This window comes from Lepus europaeus, chromosome 2 (genome assembly GCF_033115175.1).
Source record: "Lepus europaeus isolate LE1 chromosome 2, mLepTim1.pri, whole genome shotgun sequence".
Lineage (NCBI taxonomy): Eukaryota > Metazoa > Chordata > Mammalia > Lagomorpha > Leporidae > Lepus > Lepus europaeus.
This window is the reverse complement of record NC_084828.1, coordinates 31,109,819-31,122,572: the sequence shown is the minus strand read 5'-3', so window position 1 is coordinate 31,122,572 and position 12,754 is coordinate 31,109,819. Positions and strand designations below refer to the sequence as shown.

The following is a 12,754-nucleotide window of genomic DNA, read 5'->3' as shown; positions in this document are numbered from 1 at the left end:
TGTTTTATAGATAAGAACAGGAAGTAAATAAGTATAACACTAATTGATAGGATAGCCTAGAGTTTCAAAATCGTGTTTATTTTACTTGGGATTTACATTTTTCTCTATCAGTCTGTAAGAAGATATGTTAGTGTTCGTAGAGCTAAGACAAAGGAGATACCTTAAAATATTTTTTGTATGTCAGTTATAACCAAACAGGGCTGTATTTTTTCCTCTAGCATATTAGGACAAGATAATTATATTAAAGGCAAACATAATACTGTGTTATACATTTCTCTTCACCTTTATACATGTTTGAACTCTTTAATATCTAGGTTTATCTGTATTAATATAACACAGGAGCCTACTCCTGTCAGACTTTTTCTTAATTTTTAGATTATTTTTTCCTCCTTTTTACTTTCTCCACCTCCTTTTGATATTCTTCTTTCTATCTTGCATTTTCTCAATGGCTAGAACTGTGTCTTCATACAGAAAAAAACATACAGAAACAGTCACTGAATGAACCAGATGATGTGTGTGATCATAAAATAACTTGTTCCTCACTTCAAGCAAAAAAATGATATCCTTTAAATGAATAGATTGTTGGCTCTCACATCAGGCCTGATTTTCAGTTTACATAGACCTCAGTGTGAAAATTGGTACTGAAGAAGGAATGACCAATCATAGCTCCTATTTCATTTTACTTTTAAAATATAACTGTCTTCTGGTTTTAGAAATCATTGTTACTAAACACAAAGATGCACTCAGGCATAAAGTGCATCAGGTGACTTAATTATGTTTTAGATGTCTAAAATGTATGTGTACACTTAAAATATTTTATAAATTAGTTGACTTTTTTATAAAGATGAAATAGTAATACTGTATTTTTTTTTAATTTGTAAGTTACATAGATTCGTTGCTGTTCCTCATCTGTGCTTATCAGAATAACAAGGAACTATTATCCAAAGGCCTGTATAGAGGACATGATGAAGAATTGATATCACATTATAGAAGAGAATGTTTACTAGTAAGTTAATGCATGCAAAATACGTTTGGCATTTTCTCTTACATTGGGAAGGTTCTTCCAGCTAATCTATGTGACCGATTATGCTTGTAGATCTGTATATATAAAATACATGAAATTTGTTCACCCTTATATAAATAATTAAAATAATTGCGATGGGTAAACAGCATGGTGATGTGTCTAAATTGGGTCTGTAACCTTGAGATGGCAAAATGCCTTTTTCTCTTCTTTTTTATGGATCCTAAGTGTTGCAGCTCATAAACTAGAAATGTTCATAAGAAGGGGTCACATTTTTTACATTTCTGTCATGTTACCATGCCTATTTTAGTGGGGGAGGAAGAGTGGCATAGAGCATTTGGAAATATTCTTGAAAACAAATAAATTTGGAGATATTCCTGATAGTAAATAATATAATGTCTCTCAAATATATTTACTATTTGCCAAAATACTACTATTATTAATAAGTTTTTTTTTATTTTATTTTTTTATTTTTATTTTTTTGACAGGCAGAGTGGACAGTGAGAGAGAGAGAGACAGAGAGAAAGGTCTTCCTTTTGCCGTTGGTTCACCCTCCAATGGCCGCCGCGGCTGGCGCGCGGCAGCCAGCGCACCGTGCTGATCTGATGGCAGGAGCCAGGTACTTCTCCTGGTCTCCCATGGGGTGCCGGGCCCAAGCACTTGGGCCATCCTCCACTGCACTCCCTGGCCACAGCAGAGAGCTGGCCTGGAAGAGGGGCAACCAGGACAGAATCCGGTGCCCTGACCGGGACTAGAACCCGGTGTGCTGGCGCCGCAAGGCAGAGGATTAGCCTAGTGAGCTGCGGCGCCTGCCATTAATAAGTTTTAAACATTTCTTTTTTTTAACTTTTATTTAGCAAATATAAATTTCCGAAGTACAGCTTATGGATTACAATGGCTTTTTCCCCCTGTAACTTTCCTCCCTCCCACAACCCTCCCAACTCCTGTTCCCTCTCCCATTCCATTCACATCAAGATTCATTTTCAATTATCTTTATATACAGAAGATCAATTTAGTATATGCTAAGTAAAGATTTCAACAGTTTGCACCCACACAGAACATAAAAGTGTAAAATGCTGTTTGAGTACTAGTTACAGCATTAATTCACATTGAACAATATTTTTGCCACAATTTACTTAACCACAGAGGCCTGGGAAACTTTATTCATGATCCCTGAGTGAGCCACCTTCATGGATTTCATCACACATTCCATCTTGAGATTTTTTTTCAAATCAGATTCCATTCTCAGCAAACTATTAACATCACTCTATTTATATTGTAGCTCCTGGCTCCTGGCTTCAGCCTTGCCCAGCCCTAGCCTTTGGGAACACTTGGGGACTATACCAGAAAATGGAAGAGCACTCTGTTTCTCCTGCTCTCAGTAACTCTGCCTTTTAAATAAATAAAATAAGTCAGATACACACACACACACATCTTATAAATTTCCGAATTGAAGGAAGTTAATTAATATCTGGGCAGTTAAAATGGCCAAGCCCTTGTAATGCTGATCAAACTAATCTCAGTCAAACATGAAATTTAAAAACACAACACTGTCACCATTTTTGCTTTTGTTTCTATTGTTGCTGTATGCAAATCTTTGTCTAAGAGTATCTGAGTGCTAGATTAGACTGAGATTGCTTTTACTGACCACTATTTGTCCTGATACTCTTTGCAAACTTACTACATTCTTTTCAGTATTAAGACTTGCAGGTAGAAGTTTTTATATAATTATAAAACAAAACATTCTTTTTTCTCATTGCACTAAGAAACTAAATGAGCAAGCTGCAGAACTGTTTGAATCTGGAGAGGATCGAGAAGTAAACCATGGTCTGACCATCATGAATGAGTTTATTGTCCCATTTTTGCCCTTATTATTGGTGGATGAAATGGAAGAGAAGGATATCCTCGCTGTGGAAGATATGAGGAATCGATGGTGTTCCTACCTTGGACAAGAAATGGAATGTAAGTTTAAAAAATGCTGGTGGGCACCTGAGTTCTAGATATTAAAAGCAGTTAAAATAGGTATTATGCATTCTTACTATTTTTACATTTTCTGTATTATTTCCACATTTACCATTGTTAATGTTTTTCTTATTTTCCAGCTGAACAGTGCACATTACCATTGCCATTCATATTTTCACTGAGTCCCCCAAATGGCATTTGTTTTCCTTTCTTGGAAAGGAAATATCAGCTAACCCCTACAAGTGAATAAATCAAATTGATGAAGACATTCATCTGATAGTTTCTGTCGTTAGTTACATTTAGTCATTTGTTTTTGCAGCAAACCTCCAAGAAAAGCTGACGGATTTTCTGCCCAAATTGCTTGATTGTTCAACGGAAATTAAAGGTTTCCACGAGCCGCCCAAGTTACCTGCATATTCCACGCATGAACTCTGCGAGCGATTTGCCCGAATCATGTTGTCCCTCAGTCGAACTCCTGCTGATGGAAGATAAACTGCACACTTTCCTTCAATACACTGTATAAACTTTTTTAGTTCTTAACCCTTGCCTTCCTGTCACAGGGTTTGCTTGTTGCTGCTATAGTTTTTAACTTTTTTATTTTAATAACCGCAAGAGACAAGATGAGTATACAGACTTTAGCCAGATGATAGACAATAAAGCTGAGAATCGCATGGCACTCAGACTTTGTTTTAACCACAACTGATGTGTAATTACGAATCTAATTGATTTTATGAAGGCAAAACTATGCTTTTGCCACCTTCTGGTACAGTGTTACTTTGCTTTTATCTTTATCAACAGCTTTTCATTCAGTCTGGATCCTTCCACGATTACAGCCATTTAAGTGTTCAGCACTGTGTACGATACATATTTGGTAGCTTGTAAATGAAATTAAAGAATAAAGTTTTATTTATGGCTACCTATGTGTTTGTAAGCAGGTATATTGCATATTAGTGTTTTATTTTAGTCATAATATATGAATGAATTTTGGGGATTAAGACGGGTGATGAATAGATTAATTTGTCTCTTATGACAGCACATAGGAAATTTACTGAGTATTTGACATTTAAGTATATGTATTATTACTAAGTTGTTAAACTTGGTATGGCACTTAAATCTGTTTTGAATTCAGCTATATTTCATTGAAATAAGCAGATGATTTTTAAGTCAAGCTACACTGAAACTTTTAACCTTTTCTTAGGTTGACCTTTTTTTTTTTTTTAATGTATTCACAAGTAATATAGCAAGATGATTACTTCAGGTGAAACCTGAAAAAGTACTTGAATAATGGCTTTTTGTGAAACTTCAATGAAATATGTATACACACTAAATCATACACACATATATATTCTTCCTGTGACATGGAAGACAATGTTTTGCATTATATAATCATTCTATTTTTGTAAATTATATACCACTTTAATTGAAAATGTTCATTAGTAATCAGTGCTGTGAAATGAAGTTGATATTGTTTAATTAGAAATTATGAGTATCTTAATTGCTTCTATTTCTGTTACACAAAGGAAACAACTATAGAACATTTTGTAGATGAAGAGTGCTCTTTAATGAAGTTAATATTGTGACTGAAAATCAAAATCAATGATTTAAAAGTAATGTTAACCTATTTTTGATTTATAACAATTTCTTTATAAATGATACTTTGTTAGCATAGTAAAATATGTCACTATATTTTGTATATGCTTGCTACAGCATTGCCAAAACCTAGTGCTCTCTATTAGTGCCTCTTACAAAGTTCCAGGATGGAAGAAGAACAAAAAATGTCCAGCTATTATATGATGTTCTTTATAAAGGTATTGATGTACTGCTAAGATATTTGTGAAAAGGACTTGGTCGTTTTCCCGTTGTAAAGTTAAAAGTTTCATATTATAGCCATCAAGATGTTTGGGTTTTAGGTTTTAAGTTCCCTACTGAGAAGAATTCTACAAGGGGTTTCAATTCCTGTTTAAAGTTTAGAAATATCATATGTATCATTACAGCTTTTGTAAAGTAACTTCATTGTTTTATGATATTTTACCATAAGTGTAAAATTGTGTTGTGTGTATAATTGACTACTGAGACAGAAAGTTCTCAGATACCATATGAAATTACTCCTTTGAAAAGTTACATCCAAGGAATCATGTGGCTTTTGCGATAAAGGTATGTATTGTTATTGAATTTACTTAAAAGCCAGCTTGTTCATTCCTAATAATTAGTCTGAACTCATTTAGAGAAGTGATCTTTTTAAGACCTGGGGAAACAACTTGTTTTTATACTGGGTTTCAAAGTAGTATTAAGACTAGGTGAGTAAAATTTCTTTACATAATTAACTGGGTTAAATATAATTTGTAACTATTAATTTAAGAATTAGAAACTCACAGAACTGTTGTTTATGACAGGTTTCACTTTAGTTTCAGTAACTCTAGTTTTCACTACATATTGCAGGTTAAGTGTCTTATCCAAAATACTTGGGACCAGAAGAAGTGCTTTGGGTTTTTTGTTTTTGTTTTTTCCTTGAAAGGCAGAGAGAGTGAGAAAGAAGGAGAGAGATTGATGGATTGATCTTCCATTAGCTGGTTCACTCCTCAAATGGCCACAGCAGCCATGGTTGGGCCAGGCCGAAGCCAGGAACCAGGAACTTCTGCCATTTCCCCCATGTGGGTAAAGGGGCCCAAGTACTTGGCCATCTTCTACTGTTTTCCCAGGGATCAGAAGTGGAGCAGCCAGGTCTCAAACCTGCACCCATATAGGATACTGGCACTGCCACAGCACTAGCCCTGGTGTTTTGTTTTCTTTTTTTCATATAAATAATGAATTGTCTGACAGATGAGACCCAAGTCTAAACACAAAATTTATTTGTTTCTTATTCACCTTATATGCAAAGTTTAATATTGTACTTGAAACAAAGTTTCATGGGTGGAATTTTCCACTGGGATATTTCATTGCTGCTCAAAAAATTTCAGATTTTGGAATATTTTGGATTTTTGAAATATGAATACTCAAATTAGGTTCCTTTTCTCCTCCCTTCCCTATTCTGCACCCAATTGCATTTTGAAATAATTTGGGTTAGAGTTCAAATAAATTCAGCATAAGTCCTCAGGGAGCTGATTATCAGCAATGGTTTAGGGAGCCTGGTGGCCATACATGAACCTGTGGGGCTCTTCTAATACTTCTCACATTCATTAAAATGCAGTGATTCTCCTACAACATTAACTAGTTCTCCAAGTGTGGTCTCCAGAGCAGCTGCTTCAGCAGCATTCTGGAATCAGATAGAACTAAAAATCCCTGAGCCCTGCTTCAGACCTACACAATCAGAAACTTGTCAGATGGATTGTTTTAAAAGGTCCCTCAGATGATTCTCATGTCTGCAGAAGTTTGAGAACCACTGCACTAAATAAAACTGTTGATACCATTTTGTGCACCATAAACATGTTGATTAATTTCCATTCATTTCACATCCTTTGTTTTTGGAAGCTTTTCCATATTTCTCTCACTTAAAATGGCAAGGAAATGACCATATTTGTTTTTGGTTTAGTTGTAGATATATTTGAGCATAATACTGGTTTTCTCCTGTATCTGCTTGTTCAGAAATTCAGTTACCTTGTCTTATGATTAACACTTGATATCAACCCTGGGTCTTACTGAAAGTGCAGTGACTTGGGATGTTTGGGACAGTAGAGATATAATGTGGAAAAATAAGTGGTAATACCCCTATTTTTTGAAAGATTTATTTATTTGAAAGAGTTACACAGAGAGGAGAGGTGGGGGAGGAGGGAGGGAGAGGTCTTCCAACCGCTGGTTCACTCCCCAATTGGCAGCAATGGCCGGAGCTGCGCCAATCCGAACCCAGGAGCCAGGAGTGTCCTCTAGGTCTTGCCATTTTTAAAATGTTTGAGTTATTTTCCTCTACTAGAAAGGCAGAGACATAGAGTCAGAGATTATCCATCTGTTGATTCACTCTCCAAATGTTCACAAGAGCCAGGGCTGGGCCTGACTGAAGCCACTAGCCAGGACGTCCATCTGGAGTGGAGAGGCAGATACCCAAGTAGTTGAACCATCATTCACTGCCTCCCAGAATGCATTAACAGGAAGAGGGTAGTAGGAAGCAAGGGAGTGAAGATTAGAACCAGCACTCTGATTGGGATATGCAGGTCCCCAGTGAAGTCCAAACCCACTATGCCACTCCCTGCCCCACTCATTATAATTTTACCTAAAGTGTGCACATGAGTTTACTAGTGATACCATAACAAAATATTGTAGATTTGGCATCTTTAAGAACAGACATTTGTTTTCTCACAGTTCTGGATAGCAGAATAGGATTAAGGTGCTAGCAGAATTGGTTCCCCCCTAAACCTTCTTTTCTTGGCTGTAGGCCACTACGACTTCATTTACCTTTAATTACCTCTTTAAAGACACTATTTACAAAGACAGTCATGTGGGAGTTAGTTTCAGCATCTGAATTTGGGGAAACACAATTTGTATCAGCAGACTAGCCTCTTCACTTCCATCCACATTTCTGCTTTCCATGTTTTTACTTTCAACGATTTCAGTGTCCTTAGTTCAACCACAGTCTGCAAATATTAAATGGAAAATTCCAGTTTAAATTTGGTGCTGTTTGGAGTAGTTTGATGAAATCTTGCAGTGTCCAACTCTGTCTCCCCTGGGATGTTACTCATATTCATACTCTACAAGGCTGGTATAGACTGCTTGCCTGTTAGTTGCTTAGTGGTCATCTTGTTCTGTCATGGTGTTACAGTGCTGTTTGTGTTCAAGTTACCCATATTTTCTTTAATAATAGCCCCAAAGCACTGATGCCAACATACCAAAGAGAAGTCATAAAGTCCTTGTTTGAAGTGAAAAAGTAACTTTCTTACTGTGCATCATTACAGATTAAATTACTGTAGAAGAAAAACATAGAGTTCAGTACTCTCTACAGGCATCAAGTGGGGAAAAGTATCTCCTCTGGGTACAAGAGCAGTGCAGTATGTGACAGCCTAGTAGGTTATAAACTGGCCTTCCAGAATGACAATGTGATTGTTAGCATCTTTGCTTTAGTTTCCAGACACAGTGCCAGTTCTCTAGTTCTGCTCTTACATCTGTCTTTTTTTAAACTCATTTATTCTAAAAACTATATTAAAATTTTAGCAATCCTAGTTAAACATTGATCACAATGCATGTAGTCAGTTCTGTATTTTCATTGAACATATCTTTGTTGAATGGATGAAAATAGTTCATGTTGACTCTTAGTTCTTGTTCATGTGTTGACTTCAGTTTCTGCTTACATTATACCGTGAATATGTTTGCTAGTGTGTTTATTCTAAACTGCCCCATGACCTTTGTCTGTTCTCCACTCCATCCACAACCTAGAGATTTTTCCTTGTTTAGATAACCTTATGTAGCATATTAATGTAAATCATGGTGGCCTTTCTTAGATGAGGACAAGAGAGACCATTGGTTTAATGAAAATCACCACCTGTTTTACACATCCTTCTCTCTCTCTCTCTCTCTCTCACTCTTTTCTCCCTATACTTTACACTGCACTTCTTTTTCCGATAAGTTTTGATAGGAATGAGAATGAAGAAGAAAATGTGTGCCACAACACTGATGTTAACAAAAGTGAGTCATGATTTAGGGAACTGTATACAATTGAGTTGACTCATGCGCTCACACACCAAATTTTCAAATCCCCACATTCATTGCATGTGCAGTTATCAGTTACAAGGGACTTTCAAACAGTTCTTGGAAAATGTGTATTTTTAAAAAGTGCATGGATTATGAATGTTTTTGTAGCAAAATTTATTTTGGCTTTCTACAAACATTTTTAAAAATCTTATTTCATACCTTTGCCACCTTCCTTCACCTCCTGTTTAATGAAAGCTCCTGTCACAATGGACGATCTTTTCATTACCTTGTCATGAGATTGGTTCCTCCCTTCAATTTACTTCTTCCCTACTTGTAATCTTAGCTTCTTTGTAATCAATGAGGACATGTTCAGGAGTGAGCATTATTGGGAACCCAATATTACAAAGAAAATATAACTAAAATCAGGCAGTGTAAAATGAACTTACAAAAATTAAAATTAAAAATATGCCATTATTTTTTGGGGGGGTATATGTTCTTTTACAGAACTAATCCAGAAAATCACTTTTTTAACTGTATACTAGCCAAAAGCCTGTACAACAAGTTTGTTAGCAAATTATTCTTTTGCTTTTTGAGTAATCAAGAGTTTGACCCATATTCTTTACCGGGGTTGTGCATCCAAAGCATATGAGGAGCTTCACATAGAAATACGTAGGTATGTTTGTTTTTCAGAAGTCTTATTAAAAAATATGGTTTGAGAACATTTGGTTTAGTTGTTCCTCCAATTTTAAGAAACTGAGCCTCACTAACGTAGCATGGGGGATTTGCTTTTTGCATTATTGGGAGTCACATGAGAAGTTAGAGGGCTTACCTTTGCTTATAATTTCATTTCCTTAGCTATAGATAATGCTCATTTTGTCACGTTCTCCAACAAAAACTGCTGCGAATATTTCAGTCTCTTTTTTTCTTCTGAATGGTTGAGAGTTCAGTCTGTGAAGCCAGACTTCCTGGGCTCATATGCTGGCTCTGCTACTTACTGTATGTTGATTCACTTGAGTGAGAGATTTAACTTGTTTTGTGCTTCAGTTTTGTCATCTACCTTAGAGGATCCTTTTAAAGATTATATAGACTTCTATGTAGAACACTTAAAAAGACCTGCCACACAATGATGTTCAATAATTGTTAGCCGTTTTCACAGTTACTGTTTATTACCCCCACTTCCGGTTTTCAGGATCTTGGACCTCCTCAGGCCTCTCCGGTCTACTTTCACCGTCACCTGCATTCTTGTTTCCTTCTTTGTAAATCTCTAATTATTATTGCCTTTAATATGGTCCCTGGCCCCACTTGTCCCTCTCCTTGCCTTTTCTGAATGATTGTGCTTTCCTAGTGTGTATGTGACTGATGAGTCCGTGTTGTCTGGCCAACCTCCTCTGTGAATTCTAGACCCTCAGATATTTCCTGCTGTCTGTTCCACCTGGGCATCTGGGTGTCTCACAGCACTTGGGACTTTGTACATTCAACCTAATCACTTTTCCCCAAAGCTGGTTTTCTTATATTCCATTAGTAAGATTAAGAATCCAGAAATGAGGAGTTATTTTCAACTTTATTTTTTAATACCTTTCCTCACTACTGTGGTTGAAGAGTTCTCATCACTCGATTTAGGCTACAGCGTTTGTCCTTGAGTAACCGGTCTTTGAAACAGTATCTATAATCCATATTCCACATTGTTGGCATAATATTTTCAAAGCAATTTCTTTAACATGTCTGTCTTCCATTGCTGGACTGAAGTCCTGTAGAGAGAGGATGCCTATCTTGTTTTTCTAGCCCTAGTGCCTATAACTGAATTGGAGGTTCTGCTTGTAGATTCTCCTGCCATCCAGTCAGCCTAGGCCTATGCTGTGTAATACAGTGAGCACTAACAATTTAAGTCCAATGATAATAAAAATTTTTGCTTATTCATATTGAGTAGCCACATGTAACTACCGTATTACACTGGCTACTGTATTGTCCAGCACATGTTAAAACATTTCCATTATTGCATTGGCATTGCCCCAATCTGTTGCTGGTATGAGCATCTTTCTGTATTGACATTGCTTTAACATTCAGACACCCTCCAGAGTGTTAACCTGAACAAATTGGACTTCAGCATTTATATCTCAATTTTTGTCATTAATTATTATGTCTGCTGTTCAGATAGGACTGCTAGCAGAGTGTATCCAATCAGGAGACCCCCACATCAGGTATTTCAACAGAGGAAATTAGAAGGTTGCCCAGAGACCATCATCACAGGATACAGCTATTAGTTATAGTGGTAGGAATACAAAAGGGAAAAAATTACCAGTACAGGGAGCTCCAAAAAAGAAGCATTTATTCACTGTTACTGAAACCTCTGAGGTTTCCCATCTGGCTTCTCGTGGTATTCTGAGAGATGCTTTGGAGATAGCTCTAGAAGTTCAGAAAGCAGTTGAAGACTAGAATAACTGCCTTTGTTAGATCAGCACTGATTACATTAGCATTCAAAAGCAAAGATGTAGATCTTGTTTCTTTCTGCGTTCCCACTTACCTGTAGCAGTTTTTACTGGCAGAACCTAACAGGCAGCAAGGGGTCAGGGAGATGTAGTTTGCCCAGTCCCAAACCCATCATGACAAAATAGAGGATAGAAATGTGCTCTTGGAGCTGAGATGTGATAGGTGACTCACACAGTAGCTTCCTTCAAAGATTGTTTTATGCTAAATCTACCTGTTCAGGAGTTTATGCAGACTGGTTTTGGGGCCTCAAAAATCAGTGTGCCAGTTCTGATGGAAATTCTTTTGCTCCTATCAACCTAGATGTTTTAATGATATTTAATGCTTTATTTTTATTATAATCGGGAATTTGTGTTTATATGTTCACAAATTGATGGCCTACAATATGCCATACCATCTGTCAGATGGTATGTAAATAAAATTTAATGACATGTAAATAATAATCTACACAAATCCATCTATTATCCAGAGTTAGGCACTGTTAATATTTTCATGTTTATCTCTGGACATCTTTGTGTGTATGTGCAGACACATGCTATTTTAAGTGGTAACCAAAAGTTCACTTTCTCTTTTTTTAGCACTTATTTTCATCTGTTTGAAAGGCAGAGAGAGAGAGAGAGTGAGCTTTCATCTGCTGGTTCACTCCTCAAATGCCTACAATGGACACAACCTGGGCCAAGCTGAAGCCAAGAGCCCAGAACTCCATCCGGGTCTTGAGCTGTCATACGCTGCCTCCCAGCATGCACAGTAGGAAGCTGCATCAGAAACTGAGTAGCCAGGGCTCCAACCGGTGCTCTGATAAGGGATGTGGCCACTGCAAGCAGTGGCTTAACCCACTTCACATTGTTTTCTATGCATTATTTTTTTAGTGCTTATATTTCAATGTTTTAGTTGGTTGTTTGTAGTTCTCATGTAGTTAACTAGTCATTTATAACCTTTACACTTTTGTGTGTAGTTGTTCATAAATTTGTTGTTTCGGGGGGTATTATTATTCCTGTATTACACACATTGCTTCTGTTTACTGTCATTTAAGCCTCTCTATTGGTATCTTTTTTTTTTTTAACACAATTGAGTCTACTGACCTGCTAATTAATTTTTGCCTTTGGCATAATGTTTAGAAAGAATTTTCTGTTGCCAGGATAATAAAAATACCCATGTTTTCTCCTGATATATTTATTATCCTTTTATGTTTCATTTTTAGTGTCAGTCTTTAATGTAGTTGACAGTTATGTTATATTCATTTAAGAGATAGTCTACTTTTTCTGACAGTGTTATCCAGTTGGCATACCACTATTTAAACAATAGTTCCTCTTTCCCCCACTGATGTAAAATATAACCTCTACTAGGTAATTTTGCATTTGATCTTTGTAAGTGCTCTATTCAATTCCATTTGTCTATTAAGCTACTATCAATAATTTGATTACTATGGCTGCATTTGGTTTAAACATTTTTTTAAATATTTTATATCTAATGCACACTTTCATAACAGGTCAAGTATTATTCCCCAACACATGCACACTTATTACTCATTTCTTTCAGAATATTCTGTAATACTTTATAACATTTTATAACTATTTAGTCTTTGTTGACACAAAAATACTATTCACATTCTGATTATAACTATAATCTGTATAGGTAGAATATAGGAAATATGGAGAAATTTTGATGCTT

At 36.2% G+C, this 12,754-nt stretch overlaps 1 protein-coding gene across 6 annotated transcripts in view; it reads left to right on the top strand.

Moving 5' to 3' along the window:
• USP25 (ubiquitin specific peptidase 25) overlaps window positions 1–5,155 on the top strand; it is a 163,131-nt gene extending 157,976 nt beyond the window's left edge. For 5 of the 6 annotated variants that reach the window (XM_062206615.1, XM_062206623.1, XM_062206608.1 and 2 more), the window contains 3 exons: window positions 883–1,006; window positions 2,788–2,983; window positions 3,303–5,155. In XM_062206615.1, coding sequence (XP_062062599.1) covers window positions 883–1,006; window positions 2,788–2,983; window positions 3,303–3,475 — 493 coding nt within the window. In that variant the 3' untranslated portion in view covers window positions 3,476–5,155. Of the gene's footprint in view, window positions 1–453; window positions 673–882; window positions 1,007–2,787; window positions 2,984–3,302 lie in introns of those variants that run through there. The other variant, XM_062206638.1, reaches the window with a different exon arrangement.
• The last annotated feature ends 7,599 nt before the right edge of the window (window positions 5,156–12,754 follow it).